Here is an 18,398-nt window from a genome sequence, read left to right as displayed (position 1 = left end):
TTAAAAATGGAAGTCAGATCATGTCACTTTTCTGCTCAAAACCCTTCAGTGGCTTTACATTGTACTCAATCAAATTGGAGGTATCAGGGTCCGACCCTGTTCCTCTCTGATCTTACCTCCTTCCACCCTCCCTCCTGATCACTTTTCTCCCTGTATTGGCCTCATTTCCCCACCCTGGGGCCTCCACACTTGCTTTTTTCCCTGCCTGGAACATGTTTCCCTCAGATACTCAAATGGCTCACTCTCTCACTTCTTATCTCTTCCACTCTATTCCCATCTCTGTTCTTCAGAGACAGCCTTCTTGTCACAAAATAAAGTGATGCCCTTAAGTTTTTTCCAAAATGCTTATCACTACCTGGCATATCACGTCTCAATGTGTTCATTGTCTCCTTCTATCCTGAGCATGTAGGCCCCAAGAAAGCAGGGGTTTGTCTGTTTTGCTCATTCTTCAGTGCTTGGTATTCAAGAAATACTTGTTGAATGGATGACTGGATGAATAAATAAACAACAAAACCTGAAACGTGGCAAGCCTTTAGTAAATGTATTTTGATTTGAGATTTTTGTTGAAGTGCTTCCCTTTGCATTTATTTATTTTTCTCAACTTTATATTTGGAAAACATCAGACGTACAGAAAAGTTGAAAGAATGGTTCAGTGACTAACCATATGTCCCCAGCTTAGATTCAAGAATTGTTAACATTTCACAATTCCTGTATATATTCTTGGGGGGATGTGTGTGTTTGTTCAAGCTAAAAGTCAGTTGCTGGGTGCGGTGGCTCACGCCTGTAATCCTAGCACTTTGGCAGGCTGAGGCGGGCAGATCACCTGGGGTCAGGAGTTTGAGACCAGCGTGGCCAACATGGTAAAACCCTGTCTCTATTGAAAATACAAAAATCATCCGAGTGTGGTGGCCCATACCTGTAATCTCAGCTACTCAGGAGGCTGAGGCAAGAGAATGGCTTGAACCCAGGAGGCCAAAGTTGCAGTGAGCCGAGATCATGCCGTTGCACTCCAGCCTGGGTGACAGAGTGAGATTCCATCTCAAATAAATAAATAAATAAATAAATAAATAAATAAATAAATGTCAGTTACAGAAATATGACACTGACCCTTTGCATTTACAAGTTGGCTCTGAAGAGTGGTGAGTCAGAAGAGACATCAGGCAGCCAGCAACTTGGGCCATGGCCTCTGACCTAGACTTCTCACCTCCGGAGGTGCCCGAGCCCACTTTCCTGGAGAACTTGCTACGGTACGGACTCTTCCTGGGAGCCATCTTCCAGCTCATCTGTGTGCTGGCCATCATCGTACCCATTCCCAAGTCCCACGAGGCGGTGAGTGTTTCCTTGGGAGCTTGAGCTCCTCTGAGTGCCAGGCTGGATTCTGAGTACTAACAGTAGATGCCACCGCAACTAAGATCAGCGGGGTCTACAGTGGGCCTTTTTGATTTAGCGCGCCCCTGAGTTCCCACCTGGTGGGTTGAACCACATAGTTAATACTTTATTTGTTCATGTACCCATTAAGGAGATTTTTATTTAGTGCCTACTACATTTCAGACTCTGCTGCAAGATGTAGTGTCTGCACCTGAGGAGCATCTAGTCCTTGGGAGGAAGGCAGATAACAAAAATATACCCCCATGTGTTCCCATGAGAAGTACAGAGTACATCGAGGGTATATAACAAAGGGGAGAGACCTGATCTTACCCTGGACTGTGGTCCCTGACAAGGAGACAGTGTTTGAGCTGAGACTGAAGGAATGAGCAGGCTTCTGCCAGGCGAAGTGGGCAAGGGGCGAGGGCAACATTCCAGGGAGAGGGCATTGCACGTGCAAGGGACTCAGAATAAAGGAAGGGGCTAGTTCGAGGAACCGAATGAAGGTGACTGTGGCCAGAGCACAGAGGGACATGATGAGAGGTGCAGCCAGAGGTGTGGACAGGGGCCAGAGGGTTTTAAGTATGAGAATGATGTGGTCAAATTGGCATTTTTGTTGTTGTTGACTCTTCCTCTGTAAATATCTTCATAACTATACACCCTCCTTCTACCCATTTTCTTGCCCACTCATTTGCTGATGGCATTGATTTGTTGGAGAAAGCAGGTCATCTATCATGTGGGATACCTACATCCCAGGAATTGGCTATTGCTTCTCTGTGGTGTCATTTAACGTGTTTCTCTGTTCCCTGTGTTTCCTATCAACAGGCGTTCTATGTAGAGGCCTGATTCCATTCCAATCAGCTTATTGGGTGTGAATACCTCAGAGCTGGTGCTGTGTACTCCCTACTATGTGGCATCAACAGGCATGTGATGTCTGGCTGCTGCACATTTAGAGATTCTAGGATTGATCGGTGGGTTTAGGTGGTACCAGCTGATGAAAATCCCCTGTCAGTCTTTCACCTAAGTGATTTTAGCATCCATTGATGGTCGTTGCTTAGATCCATTATTTCCTTCTGCATCTGTTAGCTGGAATTCTTTAACAAAGACTTTTTCCTTATCACCTGTATGATTACTCTGAATTGCTCTTCATAATGAAGAGCAGGAAAAATGCTTGGTTCTTTCCCTTTATTTATCAATTTTCAAAGTTGTGAATTCAGGCTCTAGCAACCTCCAGTGTTGACCAGTGAAGCTTTGGTTTTCATAGCATTTTGAACATATTTTTTTTATATTTGATATGTTTTAGTTGTTTTTTTTTTTTAGGGCACTTGTCTGCCATTAATTTGTTTTTTATGTTCAGTGGGAGCCCCTTTAAGTTGGTATCTTTGTTCTTTGTCATACTTCATTAGTCTTTGATATTTCCTTGCTTCATGGTTCAGTAAGATGTCACAGGCTCTTTGTGTGTGTGTGTGTGTGTGTGTGTGTGAGACAGGTTCTTGTCTGTTGCCCAGGCTGGAGTGCAGTGGCACAATCACAGCTCACTGCAACCTCTGCCTCCCAAGTTCAAGCAATTCTCCTGCCTCAGCTTCCCAAGTAGCTGGGACTACAGGTGTGCCACCATGGCTGGCTAGTTTTTGTATTTTTAGTAGAAACAAGGTTTTGCCATGTTGCCCAGGCTGGTCACAAACTCATGGGCTCAAGCCATCCACTTGCCTTGACCTCCCAAAGTGCTGAAATTATAGGCATGAGCCGCTGGCCTGGCCCCAGGCTTATTTCCTGCCCCAGTCTTGGAATCAGTCATTTCTCTAAAATGCTCTAGTTCTTTTTAGTTAGAAAATAGTATTTAGAAGCTACAGTTGGGGCATTAGAAATTCTCGGTGCTACTGAGCTCTTATTGCATCTAGGCCTTTCAATAAACGGAAATAGAAAATAAACATTTTTTAAGAAATGAAAAAGTGAGTTCATACTAGTATTTCCAATTCAAATGTAAGGTGATAGTGTTTCTATCTATTTGATTTTATACTAGTGTCTTGTATTTCTTTATCTTATGCTGGAAATCTTGTTCTCAATAACATTAACAAAGTGATGTGTCTGCTAGAGCCTACTGTATCCGAGGTCCTCAGGACCACCCCAGGTTCAGTGATGCACTAGGGGGACTCTCAGCTGTGGCAGTGAAATGGTACCATGTATGGCAGCACAGGGAAAAGGTACATGGGGCAGAGACTGGAGGAAACAGGCACAGGCGTCTGCGTGCTCTCCCATTGGACACCCAGAGGAAGGAGTTGCGGCAATGTGTGTGAAGTGTTATCTAGCAGGGAAGCTCGTTAGAGACTCAGTGCCCACAGCTCTTATTGTGGACTGGTCACAGAAGCACCCTTGGCCTACCATGTACCAAAATTCCATATTTCCAGAAAGCAAGCAGGTGTTCAGCATGAACTGTATTGTTTACACAGTTTAGGCGTGGTGAGCCACTCTTATCATTTCTGGGAATTGTGAGAACCACCTGGAATCCAAGTTCCCAGATGCCAGTCAAGGGCCAACCTTGCAAGCATGCTTCTCTAACATTAGCGATGTATATTAACTTTATTCTGCACATCTCCAATATACCAGTTACATTTTTAAAATAACTATATGTTTACTACTAAGATTCAGAATGAAATTTAAGACTTCTTTGTGGTTCTTCTTTGGCCTTAAAATATGTCTCTGTGGAGATATAAGGTCAAAGTGCTGTGTTTAGTAACTATTTTTCTCTGTGTAGGTCTCCCATCATGAGATATAGCTCGGTTAATTTGCTTCAATCTGTTTTTAATTTTTAGGTATTTTTAACATTTTTATTTTATTTGTTTTAATTATATAAAACATTTATATATAATATTTCTCAAAGTCAAAACTATATTACAAGGTATATTCACAGAAGTTTGCTTTAATCTCATTCTCCACCCTGTTCTCTTCCTTCCCACATAGTTAACAGTTGTTATTAGTTTATCTTTTCTTTGTTTCTTTTTGAAAACGGTAACAAATGCATATATATGTGTGTGGTGTGTACATATACATTTCTATTCCCCCATTCATTAAATAAAAGATAGCATGCTATTAAACACAGTTTTGCAACTTTCTTTTCTCACTTAACGTACCCAATATGTTCTGGAGATCCATATATCTTGGAGATCACTGTTCCTGGAGATCCTGCTTCTGTAGCTGGGAGGATGATGGGGAATTACTGATACAGTGTGGAACCTATTGATGCAGTGGGGAACTATGGTGAAGGAACAGGCTTAGGGTGGGTGCGGGGAAGGAACATACCAAGTTCAGTTTTAAACAGATGCTTTAACATATCCAGGTGGTTCTGTCAAGAAAGTCGGTGCATTTACCGTCTCTAGCAGGAGGAGTGCATAGACTGAGTGTTGACCAGCATGTGAGTGTTGATAAGATGTCGTCTGAAGCCATGAGAAGGGACAGGGTCTCCTAAGGAGAGAATATGGAGGGAGATGAGAAGAGGGCCTAGGCCAGAGCCTGGCGGGGCTCCAGTGTCAAGGGGACAGGCAGCGGAGGAGCAGCCAGCAAGGGTGGGAAAACCTTGGTGAACAGGGACAAGTTTGTGGCCTCTAGGTTGTCTTGTACATCTGTTATTCTGGTGTCTTGAGAAAGATCACGATTGGAGTTCTTCCACCCACAATTGTATCACATTTTAAAAACATCACCCCTGTGCTCTTGGGCTCTGCCCCCACAGATGTGGTGTGCTATTCAGTATTATAAATAACAAACGTGGTTGTTGGTGGTGGCTGATGAGGCCTGCAGAGAGTCCTGAGGGAGGGAGGTGATGAGCCTTCTTGTTTTATAGACAGAGTTGTGTGGCTGTTTGGAGAGCAGGGAGGCTGCTCACCTCCTGTTGTGCTTGAAGCCCTTAGAGGTAAGCCACAGAAGCCTGGGTTAGTTCAGCAAACTTCAGAAAAGGAGCCCCTTTATTGTTCTCTTTAAGGTTTTCAGTGGGATAGTGTGTTAAAGTCTTTTGAGGCAGGGAGTTGACAAAGGGTTCAAAAATATGCCACCATACCCCCCCCCCCCACTGCCATTTAGAGGTTAATTTTGGACAACAGCCTCATCTTTTTAAATTTAAATATAGTACATGACATCTCTCATTTTTATTAATCTTGCATTTAGGGAAACAAGGCTCACACAAGTGAATTGTCTTCATAACTGAAGCTTACTGTTTTAACTTTTTTTTTTTTTTAGCTTTTCAATGGATCAGTAGCAAAAAAATATAATACTGTTAATCTTAACTTTTTACTGGTGCATCAGGGGAGCAAATGGCCCCAGGTTACACAGGGGGCTCTATTGCTAGCTCTCTGTGTGTCTCCATAAGGCAGCCTTTCTCACTCCCCAAACTCCTAACTAGATAGAAAGGGAACACAGCATTCTGTGCATAAACAGGATTACAAAGAGAGGGTAAGTGCTGAGACTGTGCTGCTTAGAGGTTGTCCCTAATAGTTGAGATTTGGAAGGAGTTTGGAGGGGAAAGAAAGGGGTTTTAATATGGGGATGGGGTACTTTTAGGGAGAAAGGGAGCCCATGGGAGTGCGGGCAGCTTGTAAGACTCTAGGCAGCCTGAAGGCAGTTGGGAGATACCTGGAAGTGGAGGGTGGCAGGAGGTAGGGGAGGGAGCAGAAGTGAGGGTGGGAGGACCCAGAGAACAGTCTTGCCGCCTTTGCTGTTTTGCTCAGGGCAAAATCTTCCCTCTTGCTTAGCCTATAGAAACAAGGTTTATTAGTGGCTTTTTGGGTCAGAAGATAATATTTTTGGCTCCAGATGATGGGAAAGCCTTTGAAAAGCAAAAGAATGCCTTTCCTGTTGTTCCAGTAAGCCGATTTTTTGCAACTCGCTTATGACTTCAGTACTTCAATACTTAGCAGATTATTTGAAAGCTCTTTTGGGGTTAATCATGGAGGAAAAAAGGGAACACATACAAATGCTTCCCACCCCACCCCCTTCCTTTTCATAGTAGGAGCAAGAATCAGTTTGTAAAATGAAAACCCATGTCCCTAGAATCGTAAGCCAAATGAAAAAGTTTTCTTATTGGTACCTAATTAAACTCAGACCTAAAAAAACAAACATTTGTTTGAGCCTGATGGAGGTGTGGGCCACACTTAATCCAAGCATTTTCTTGTAGGCTGGATTCTAAAATAGAAGATAATAGGTCCTAGTACCATTTCCATCTAGTCCAGGTTAGCAGGTAAGTTTCATCTCTCATGCCAAGTCTGATCGATTGCATGGTGGCCATGGTGAAAAGGATTCTGGGGGCTGTTGCTTTGCTCTGGAGGAAAGAAATTGATCGATGCTATCTGTTCACTGTGAGCTGGGATTAGAGAATGAGAGTGCTGGTCTTTGGACTGGTCAATGATTCTCCACGAGGCTGCACATTAGAACCATCTGGGGAGCTTTCAAAGGCCTAGACCTCACCCAGAGATTCTGATTCAGTTGTTCTCTGAAGCCTTGGATCAGTATTTTCTTTTTATTTATGTAGAGACAGGGTCTTGCTCTGTTGCCCAGGCTGAAGTGCAGTGGCATAATCGTAGCTCACTGCAGCCTTGACCTCCTGGACTCAAGTGATCCTCCCTTCCTCTGCCTCCTCGGTAGCTGGGACTACAGGTGTGCTCCACCACACCTGGCTAATTTTTAAATAATTTTTTGTAGAGACGTGGTTTCACTATGTTGCCCAGGCTGGTCTTGAACTCCTGGGCTCAGGTGATCCTCTTACCTTGGCCTCCCAAAGTGATGGGATTACAAGCATGAGCCAGTGTGCCCGGCTTGGATCAGTATTTTTTTAAAAGTGTCCAGGTGATTGTAATATGCAGCCACTGCTCAAGTCTTTAGATGATTTCCCTCAAACAGAAACCAATTTTAGGAGGACAGGATATGTTCAGTTCTTAGATGTGTTGTTTGAAATAATAGCAAAATGTTCCATGTGGGAAAGGAAAAGTGAGCAAGAAGTTGGGAAATAGAGACCTGATAATTATTTTATTAACAGAGCATTATGATGTCTGGAATCCCAGCACTTGGGAGGCTGAAGTGGGTGGATCACTTGAGGTCAGGAGTTCAAGACCAGCGTGGCCAATATGGTGAAACCCTATCTCTACTAACAACACAAAAATTAGCCAGGCGTGGTGGTGCGTGCTTGTAATCCCAGTTGCTAGAGAAGCTGAGGCAGGAGAATCACTTGAATCTGGGAGGTGGAGGTTGCAGTGAGCTGAGATCGCGCCACTGCACTCCAGCCTGGGCGACAGAGCGAGCCTCCATCTCAAAAACAAACAAACAAAAAAAAACCAAACCAAACAAATACAGCATTATTACTTGAAACCCAAGAATGAGTTGCTAAGTTTTTCAAGGGAAATGAAGATCCAGGAAAGATGTGAACTTGGAGCATACCCAACCTGTTGAAGTAGTTTCCTTGCAATGTAGGTAGACTGAGAAGGTGCAGGTGCTGTCCCAGAACCCAAGAGCAGGAGTGCGGCAGCGCCTCCGGAAGTGGCGGGAACTGGAACTTACTGCTCATCACCGGCATGCCCTCTGCCTCCCTTCCTGTTCCTCTCCTGCCTTTTGCTTTTCTAACGAGGACCCTGCTTCTCTGCTTGCTGGCCCTGTGATGAGATGCAGCACAGCCACTAAACATAACCATGCCTTCCTGCCGGACTCAGTTCCAGAATCCCCAGGGAAGGAACTGTGGCTGACCCAGCTTGGGACAGCTGTGGCCAGTGTGGGGGAGGGGAGGGTTCTGTGGCGTGACCTCTGAGTGGGGATGGGAAGGTCCATTCCCACAGGGGGAGTGCTGGGCAGAGAAAGCTGGGGTCTCCATTTCTCTCCCTCTCTCAAGTGACAGAGCAGTGGGCAGGGGACCAGGACAGTGTGGCCTGCCTGAAGTTCACTGAGTGGTCCATGGAGAGCACATGTGAGACCAGTGCCCTGGAGATGATTGAGGAAAGCCGGCCCAATCTGACGCCACCACTGTGTTCCAGCTGCTCTCCTTCAGAGTTGGGTTTCAGTAGAAGAAAGTTCTCAGTAGGGAGTTCCTGGCTTTCTAGGGAAGTCTCGGGATAGGTTTGAGGGTCTGTGATCTCTGTCAAATTGTGTACAAGAATGTGAGGTTTATATGCCCAGGCATATTTTCTGGGGGAGATGGTCCATAGCCTCTCTACATGGAGTGCAGTAGGAAGTGGGAGGCAGGTTTCTTCTTAAGGTAGGGAGCCTGTCTCCCTCCTCCCCATAACCCTCCTCCAAGCCTCTTTCAGATCGATTTCTACATCGAGTGTTGATTCAGCCAACCCTAACTAAGCATGTGGGTGTTGACTCTGAGTTCAGCAACTTGTGTGGCGGATGGTCAGTCATACACGGTAGTGAATGAGAAACTCTCCTAGCTTCAGCGTTGACTATTCTCATCTGTTCATGTGCTTATGGCACATCTTGTCAGCTCACAGCCAGCTGTCTGCTTCTAGAAGGCAGGTCCTTTCACTTCCATACTGCTATGTTTGTTGATTGCCACCGTCTTATATTAGTGGGGACTCTTCCTGTTGCAAGTTCAGAAACTCAGCTCCAGCAGCTTCTCCGAATGAAAACAGTATTGGCTCTTGGAACTGAGAATTTCAAGGCACAGCTGGATTTAGGGGTTCAAGGGGTCTCCAGGGCTCCATCTGTCTGTCTCCTGGCTTTCCCGGGAGTGCTGGCTTCCTTCCTGGGCCCTTGCTCTGTGTTGGGAAAGATGGCTGCAGCAGCCACAGTCAGTGCCCTTATCAGTCAGGATTGACAGGTGAGAAAAGCCATTCTTCTGCCTCTCCTCACCTTCTGAGTCTCATGGAAGGCCTCTCCTTGGCCACATACACCTTGCCCCACAGGTGGGAAATGGGAATGAGTACTGTCTTTGGCCAGGCCACATGTAGCTGCCTACTCTTGTGACCCCAGTGACTGAGAGTCCCGCTGAACCCCATGGGATAGGGAAAGGGCAGGGCCCCCATGGAAAAGAGGTGCTGGGAAGACAGATAGCTAATGGCCAGCATTGCGATCTAGTGGAGGACTCAACACAGGTGATAGTGAGAGTGGTGGCTCCCAATGTGATGCCCGTGGCGACTTCACAACCAACCAGAAAGCCCTGCAGTGTTTAGACCCCTGATGATGTTTTGTCTCATCAGGGTGGTGAGCCACCTGCACCTACTGCACCACAGGTGGCTCATTCCTGTGGTGCAGTAGGACAGTGGCCTAGAAGGTCAGGACTCTTCTGGAAAATTTTGCACAAGGGTCTTGATTTTAAACGAGGCCCCTGGTTTCCAGTGAGGCCTGCTGTAAATAAATAATGAACCGCAGGCAAGCATCCACCCATTCTCAACACCTCAGGACACAGGCTCACAGAAGCAACTTTGCGTTTCTGCTCAGTGTGGTTTTAAAGCTTGGGAGGAGGTTGCAGTTGAATTGGGAGGCAGGCTGTTTTTTGCTTAATGACCCGTTCTGGGGATATTGCCGTGTGGTGGGCAGGATGAGGGTATAAACATGCTCCCACCAGCCTGTGGTCTGGAGATGTGTACCGACCGGTTCTTGGGAGAGACGGCTGGACACACAAGGAGCCGCAGAGCAGTCAGTGGGGAGGGCTGGCAGAGTCGTGCTGAATTGTGTCTGGAATGAGTTCCCAAAGGCTGTTCTTTCTAATCACAATTCTCCCTGCCTGCCAAGTGCGTCCTGGACTCCGTGTCTCTGTTTGCCTTGTTGAGTCCACATGGATGGCCTCCCCTGCTCTGTTTCAGTCAGTCCTATCTTTGCTTAAGGCCACTGCTAGTTTCATCTCTGCGAGGACTTCTCAGCTCCCACCCTGTCTCAGGCCCTCATGGCCCGCTGGGATGGGCAGCACCTTCAGCGTTAGGCAGACTGGTCTGAGTGCTGACCTGCTCTTAGTCTGCCTCCGTCATCAGAAGAGGATCTTCCTGCCCAACTCCATTGTTCTTAGAGGGTCGTGCAAGATAAGGTGCACGAGGGTGCCTGAGTGTAGCAGAATGGTTTTCTTTCCCTGGGCCATTTTCAAGGAAAGAGTGGCCTGTGTAGAATGACATTTTGTCCTGATTTACAGTACTAAATCCACATTGAACTGTAGAGTGGAAATCATAAAATTCAATGCGCTTTTCTTGCTGGAAGGGATGTGATGTATTGTGGCACAGATTCGATTATTCGAATTTGATGAATAGCAGCAATTTTCTGGCCTGGTAAGCGCTACAGAGCTACTTCATTATTGATGGGGCCTTTGTCCACAGAGGACGCCTCCGCGGACCCAGGAGCCTCCTGGCCGCGGGAGTTTTTTATTTGTGACATGCGATTGCTGAGAAACTTGAGGCTTGCTTCAGAGGAAGCGCAGTGCTCCCAGATTTAAAGGCGGGGCTGTCGGCTTTGTAGTCTGCTGTCTGTGTGGCTGGACTGGCAGCGTACATTTGAGGAGAAATGAAAAGGCAGCCCTTCATTCAGAGTCATTCTTTTCAGTGAAGAACTTGGAGCTACAGGCCCTGTGTGGCTGCCAGGACTCCAGGGCCCAGGTCATGTGGGTCACGGCCGCCTTTGCTTCCCTGCAGCTTGCATGGGGCTGTCACCTGGCCTCAGGGAGCCTGAGTGGCCTTGCCAGTGGAGTGTGGCTCGTGGTGGCTGGCTCACCAGGGCAATGGAGAGGCTCGGGGAGCATCCACACACAGACCCGCTAAGTGTGCGTTCTCCTCTTCATTCCCCATGGGCACAGTGCCCACATGTACTGGATGCAGGTAGAGATACAGAGGAGGAAAGGGAGCAGAGTACTGGGAGACACTGGCTGGCCAATAGCCCAGGGTGACAAGAGTGGGCTGTGCAAGGGGGCCTGCCTGGAGACAGGGGCCAAGACTGAGCGAGAGGCCCGGAGCCCCTGCCGAGTGTCTTGGAATTTATCTCACACAAAGGGGAACCAGCAAGGTTTTTAAAGGAGGAAACAGACACGATTGGGATTGTTGTTGTCATTGTTTTTTTTATTTGTTTGTTTGTTTTTGTTTTGAATGAAACTTTTTTTGAGTTTTGCTCTTGTTGCCCAGGCTGGAGTACAATGGCACAATCTTGGCTCACGTCAACCTCCTGGGTTCAAGCTATTCTCCTGCCTCAGCTTCCTGAGTAGCTGGGATTACAGGCATGCACCACCACACCTGGCTAATTTTGTATTTTTAATAGCGATGGCGTTTCTCCATGTTGGTCAGGCTGGTCTCGAACTCCCGACCTCAGGTGATCCACCTGCCTTGGCCTCCCAAAGTGCTGGGATTACAGGCATGAGCCACCGCGCCTGGCGTGTTGTCATTGTATTAGGAAAATTGACTCTGAAAGTAACATAAAGTAAACTCTGATGAATATGGGGAGGTAGAGGCATGGGCAGGAGAATCTGTGGGAGTTGGTTGCAACCAGCGGGGCTGGCAGGGGACCTGGGTCTGAGCTGGGCAGTGGAGTGTGTCCAGAGGGGACTGGCTGGGTCTAGAGCCCGCTGGAAAGTGGAATGGACAGACCTTGGGGATAGGTTGGATGCTGAGAACTCATAAATGACTTGGAGGTGTCTAGCTTGGGTAACTGGGTGCATGACGGCTCTAAAAGCTGAGGTGGGGAAGAGAGGAGGAGTTCTGGGGTGAGGAGGAGACAGATCACGCATTCAGATGACTCGATAACTGTAATATGTACACACACCCACAGAAGACTGCCTTCAGCTGTAAAAAATCAAGTGATCTGGAGTACAAACCCACTTTTCTGACTCCTATAGGGACTTTAGTCACAAACAAGGGGTTTTAAGTGACCCATCGACAGATAGGTTCTCAGAGGAGCTGTACTTATCGTTCCAGAGGCAGCTTGTGGTTCTGGGGGCTGCTAAACAGAGAGTAGGTTTCACAGTTAACTCAGATTCAACGTATTCCTACCCCTGAGGACCACAGGAAACCTGAGAGAGGCTGGACTCTGTACCCATGAAGAGGTTAGGTTCAAATCTTGGGTCTGCTACTCACCAGCTAAGACCTTAGGCAAGTCATATGACCTGAGTGTCTGTTCCTTTGTTTATAAATTGGGCCTCATTATGGCACTTTGTGAGGCCGTCATGTCCAGACACATAACACAGGGCCTGGCATATTATAAACAATAAATAATTAGCAGCTGTTGTGGCTCTTGTTATTTTTTAGAGAGGGAGTCTCACTCTGTTGCCCAGGCTGGAGTGTAGTAGCTATTTATAGACACAGTCATAGCACACTATACCCTCAAACTCTTGGGCTTCAGTGATCCTCCTGTCTCAACCTCTCAAGTAGCCGGGAGGACAGGTATGTGCCACCACGCCCAGCTGTTGTTGTTATTATTGGCAGCTATCCTTAGGCATACTTTAGGCCAGGGTATGTATATTGGGTTTTAAGTCTGTTCATATCCTCTGTGATCATAGAAAAGTGAGGCCTAGTTTTAAGTGCTGTATTTTCATGGGAATAAACAAGAATGAAGTTCTCATGGTTACTGGGAGACTTGGCTGTTCTTTCATTTCATTCATTCATTCATTCATTCATTCACTCATTCATTCATTCAGCAACAGTTGAAGCTATCCCAAAGTGCTCATGGGCTAATAGGGGCTAACATGAAAACATGTAACTATGGGAAAATAATAGTGGCATTATGGGCTGGGCGCAGTGGCTCACACCTGTAATCCCAGCACTGTGGGAGGCTGAGGCGGTTGGATCATTTGAGGTCAGGAGTTCGAGACCAGCTTGGCCAACGTGACAAAACCCCATCTCTACTTAAAATATAAAAAATTAGCTGTGCGTGGTGATGGGTGCCTGTAATTCTAGCTACTCAGGAGACTGAGGCAGGAGAATTGCTTGAACCTGGGAGGTGGAGGTTGCAATGAACTAAGATCGAGCCACTGCACTCCAGCCTGGGCAAAAGAGTGAGACCCTGTCTTAAAAAAAGTAGTGACATTATAAGGTTCCTGGGTGCCTAGGGGCCCGAGGAAGGAGGAGGGGCTGCCCCCAGCTGGAGGGAGGAGCAGGGAAGGAAGGCTAGACAGTGAGTAGGAGTGTATTCATGGACAGGGCCAAACAATGGGAGCAGTTTGCCAGGTGGCCAAGGAAGCAGGTATTCCTGTTGATGAAGGTGACTAGCGGAAGCTCTGGGGCCTGACTTAGTGTGGGGGATAAAGAGGAGCCCGGGTGAGGCTGGAGAAGCGGTCTCCTTAGATGCCGTTCCACAGAGAGCCACTGGAAGCTTTCAGGTGGAAGGTGCAGTGGCCAGAACTGCACTTTAGAATAGTTCCTTTGGTGGGTGCATGAGGAATGGACAAAGACAGCAGGCACTTCGCTTAGCAGTGGGCAGAACTGAAGGGGGAATTGGATGCTGGAGAGAGTAGCAGAATCAAGAGGTAGAGGGGGTCATGTCAGCAGGACATGGTGACCCACTGGACAGTGGGGAGCAGAGAGACGGTGAGGTCACCGGGTCTCTGGTTGCTCCACCAGTGAGAGGAGGGCTGGGCCTTCTGAGGTCAGGGACAGTTCAGTTGGAGGTGCGTTAGAGACGCCGGTCCTGATCGTCTGGCAGACAGCTGGATCAAGGGAGAGGTCTGGGAGGTGCCAGAAGGGTTGAGGCTCCAGAGAGAGGGCCTGTGGAGTAAGGGAGGCACTAGGGTGGCAACTGGGTCTCACTGTCCCTGTGGTCTCTGAACTGAGCCCCATTGAAACTGGAGGAGCCCCCAGCCTTGAACTCAGAAGGCAGACTCCTTCCTAGAGATCCAGGCAGGCCTTGCAAATTTTGTTTTGTTTTGTTTTGGCCAAGTTACATAAACAGAGTAGGGGACCTTCAGATCATTTTGACTTTTGGCAGGAGGAGGTTCAGCAGACCAAGGGAATCCAGCGCTGCAGTGAGAGGCTGGGGAGGGGAAGCCCTTCGGTTATCTTGGGACAGTCACTCCTTGGGGCCCTGAGCCTGACTGGCTCTTCATAACTGGTTTTCTCGCCCAGGCGGGAGACAAGTGTTGGCTGATAGGAGGGAGCTGACAGGCCTCTGGATCGGATCCGAGGCAGGGACTGCCCTCCCCTGCATGGGCCCTCCTCTTCTGTAGGGTGGGCTGAGGCTTGGGCCATGGGCCAATAGGGCAAGCAAGGAAGGTCAGGGAGTGTAGTGAGCTGGAAGCCGGGTTGGGAAATGAAACACAGAGGGGTTTTTTCCTCATCTGGAAGTATCCCCCCTCCCAGGAATCTTAGTCTGCTCGTATTTTCCTATTTCTCATAAAGAACACGGGCACTGAGAAACATTTCCCAATCAGTGCTGGGGGCGGCGGGGTGTGGGGGCATGGTCGGCACCTGAAAAGGGGCAGCGCCTCCTCAGCCCATCGCTGCCACAAGGGAATGCAGGGCCAGTGTCACCGGACAGTTAGTTTCAAGAGAATCTAGGAATCCAGATTTAATGGGAAATCTCCCAATTGGCTTGAGTTTTTAAATAAACACTGTAGGCCAAATGAAGTCTGTGGCCTGGACAAGGCCTGTGGGCTGTGATTGGCGTTCTCTGGGCTAGCCCGGCCTCTCTGACGTCCGTCCTTTCTGGCCACGGCACACTGCAAGTTATCACTCAGAGGAGGAGAGGACACTAGACAGGAGCACACGGAGCCTGTTCCAGATTCTTCTCTGACATGAGCCTGAGTGGCCTGGGCCAAGCTGTGTCCCTTCGCTGGAGTCTACCTTCCTTATCAGCACAGTAAAGACCAGGGCTGGATCTGTGGGTTTGAACCTTTTATTCCTTAGCAGCAGAACTTTGTTTCATTTAAATCTTACAAGGGACAAATCACAGTGTATGAAATAGATTGAAAATCAGAGCTGCTCCTGTCGCCAGGGGAGTCTGGAATTCTGCCCCAAGGCTGCCTCTGCCCTCCCCCACAGAGGCACCTCTGCCAGGCTCCGCAGAACAGTGTGGAACTGCGTACCTGCTGGCGGGCCCTCTGTACCCCTCCCAGCCCTGGCATTCTGTGGGTTGAATGGGAAGACAAGAATGGCAGCCAGAGGAGGGCAAGCCACAGCGAGTCTGCCCCACAGCCAGCTCCTCGCCCACATTTTGTCCAGTCCCTGACACAGGATGATCGGCTAGCCACTGGATGCAGCTGGCACTTCCTGGGTGCTTTCCACGTAGTTTTGCCTCCTCACATCAGTCCTGTAAGGCGGGCGTGGCTATTTCCATTTCACAGGTGAGTAAACCAAGACACAGAAAGGGGAAGTGAGTTTCCCACAAAGTCAGTTGGCTGGAAAGGGAAGGATCCCAGGTTCTGCCTGGGCGTCTGAGATCCCACAAGCTGCCCCCTCCCCGTGGGGCCTCCTTTATTCTCCACTGAGAGCCACGATGCTCCCGGGGCAGCCCCACATACGTGTGGGTGCTAGGTCCCGGGAATGACGATTTCCATCTCTTGTGTTTCTGTGGCATGCTTCTTTGCTTTCCGATGTGATCTCCTTTTGCTGGCATCAGGCTTGATCCATCTAAGCAGGACTCTCCTTTTTATCACCTCACAGGAGGCCGAACCGTCTGAGCCCAGAAGTGCTGAGGTGACGAGGAAGCCCAAGGCTGCTGTTCCTTCTGTGAACAAGAGGCCCAAGAAAGAGACTAAGAAGAAGCGGTAGAAGAGGAGGCCCGAGGAGCCGGGCAGGCAGGGAGAGGGTCTTGGGGACAGCCCTCCTGGGAATCTACATCCTGTTCCCCCCCATCCCAGGCTCGGGATCTGAGGAGGCTGTGACGCCCTCGGACCACAGAGATCTAGACAGTCATGACAGTCCCTAGGCTCCAGCTCGGCAATCCATCACTTCCTCTTCCTTCTGCTTCTGTGACGGTTTAGAGTCAAGGGGACTGAAACTGTGAGCATAGACTGTATTAGGTTTGTTCAGAAGCCAGTTCAGCTCACAGAGTCACATTTTCTTAATTAGTCATGTGTCCATCCTTGAGTCGCCCCCTCCTTGTGGGTTTACACTACATTTTGGCGTCATTATCTAATGCTGACAAGCACACCCTCTCCCATTATTTGTGCACTGCAAATCTCCTGCTAATCAGTCACTTTTGTTGCTGCTGTGTAAACAGAGCCAGGCCTCACCTGTTTGTTTAGGCCAAGATGCCATGGCCATGCAATGTTAGTGATCCCACTGGCTACGACAGCCAGGCCCAGAAAATGCCTGGCGTGAGAGCCAGCAGACGGCCAGGCCAGGGTAGGCAGTGCCTGCTTCTGCTCCATCAGGTGCAGGGTATTTGGCTGAAGGTGTGCATATTTCCTGGGCACAAACTTCCTGAGCCTCTGAAATGGGAGGCTCATCAATTTCAGACCAACCTCTTCAACCCATCATAGCACATTCAAGGTGTGCCTTTTACTTCTACTTGTACACCCCCCATCCCTTCACTTCTTTCATTCCCTGACCAGTGAGCGAGTTCCTGGGGGAAGTGTGAATAAACTGACATGCAAGCTTCAGAACCTGCCTGTGTTGTCTTTTGCTGAGGGAGAGCGGAAGCCTAGGGCCCTGCCCTGGGGATGAGGGAAAGGCTTGCCCCCCAGAGAAGTGGGACAGTGGGGGCGAAGCTGGCCATAATGGGGTGGCTTTGGCAAGAGCAGCTCTGCAGGCTGAGCCATTCTGGAAGAAGTTTTCAGGAAGGGTCCGGCTAAGTGCTTCGTGTGGCCTTTAGTCACTGGAAACACTTGTGAATGGCCATGGGTGTGTTAGAGTTTCCACTGGGTCCAGGCCCTGCTCATTCCCCATGTTCCTTCTGAGGAAGATGCTGCTTGTCGTCACAGTGGCTTGAGGAAAACCAAGTGCAATACGGTAAAAGGCCTTATGTGGCATTGGCCAGGTGTAGTCACTTGCCCTGAATCAGCTGCTGAGGAAAAGCCCTGGCCCCTTAGTAACTCAGATTTGCCCAGCTCGTTTACAGCCCGCCGGACAACTTTCCCAAATGTCAGGACTGATGAGGATCTTAAGGGATGAGCAACTGTCATCTCCGTTTTGGAGATGGGAAACTGAAGTCCAGACTACTTGAGAATGTCCAAGCCGGGATTTGGACCCAGCCCATGGCACATTCCTTGGTATTTAACAGGTATTTAGCGAGTGCTATGAGGGTCCTGCTCTGCTGCAGAGGGGCTTGGCAAGATCTCCCAGCACTTGAGGTTTCAGGAGAGGAAGTCCAGGGGTTGGAGCTTGTGCATAATGAAGGGCCAGTCTTGGCTAGATACTGGCTTGAGGAGGAGCTTCTGCGGAGTGTTGCTGTTTCGCAACACTTTAATGAGAGTTTCAATGCCAGGCCCCATGCTAGGAACTGAGGATGCAGAAATAAGGAACCTTCCCAGAAACCCAGAGTGCACCTGGCCAAGTGGGAGACTCAGACATGTAAGCAGGTTTGATGTGGGGAGTTTCTCCAACAGAGGAGCTATTTCTCCAACAGTGTTCCCAGGGGCACCCAGCTCAATCTCGAGGGGTTAGGTGCAGCCATCTGGCAGAGTGGAAGTGATGGAGCTGAGTCTTAAAGGCTCAGCAGGACTTGAGACCACAGGGAAATGAGGCTGGGAGAGCAGGGGCCAGAGCTGTAGTGCAGACCTGTTTCAGCTTGTGGGGGAGAGACAGCTTCTGGCTCTGGGGAGCAGTGTCACCTCAATAGATCCTCTCCCTTAAAGGCTGGGCCAGAGAATAGCCCTCAGAAAGCAAGGGCTGTCATCCTCTGCTCCACCAAACCCTTCTTCCACATGTACTGTGGGCAGAGTTTGCGGCATTTGGTTCTTTTGGTTTTCAGGACCCATCCTCTCTGGATTTCCCTCCTGCATTACTAGTTCCTGCTCATGAGAGGGGCCCAGGCTTCAGTCCTTAGTCCTCTATCGTCTGTTATACAGAAGCTCCAGTCCCTAGACTTCCTCTCTGCACGCACTCCTTTGACGATCTCATCTAGGCTCGAGGCTTTAAATACCACCCATATTAGGATTTTCCAGAGAAACATGGAAGGAGACTTTAAAAGTTTGGTTTTTTGAGATGGAGTCT

At 48.7% G+C, this 18,398-nt stretch overlaps 1 protein-coding gene across 3 annotated transcripts in view; it reads left to right on the top strand.

Annotated features, from left to right (window-relative positions):
* Positions 1–16,849, top strand: part of MANBAL (mannosidase, beta A, lysosomal-like) — a 21,261-nt gene extending 4,412 nt beyond the window's left edge. For 2 of the 3 annotated variants that reach the window (XM_011974999.1, XM_011975001.1), the window contains 2 exons: positions 1,124–1,329; positions 15,906–16,849. In XM_011974999.1, coding sequence (XP_011830389.1) covers positions 1,180–1,329; positions 15,906–16,013 — 258 coding nt within the window. In that variant the 5' untranslated portion in view covers positions 1,124–1,179 and the 3' untranslated portion in view covers positions 16,014–16,849. Of the gene's footprint in view, positions 1–1,086; positions 1,330–15,905 lie in introns of all 3 variants that reach the window. The other variant, XM_011975000.1, reaches the window with a different exon arrangement.
* Positions 16,850–18,398: the final 1,549 nt, after the last annotated feature.

Source organism: Mandrillus leucophaeus, unplaced genomic scaffold (assembly GCF_000951045.1).
Source record: "Mandrillus leucophaeus isolate KB7577 unplaced genomic scaffold, Mleu.le_1.0 Scaffold150, whole genome shotgun sequence".
Lineage (NCBI taxonomy): Eukaryota > Metazoa > Chordata > Mammalia > Primates > Cercopithecidae > Mandrillus > Mandrillus leucophaeus.
Note: the sequence above shows the minus strand (reverse complement) of the source record. Positions and strands in the feature narration are given on the sequence as shown.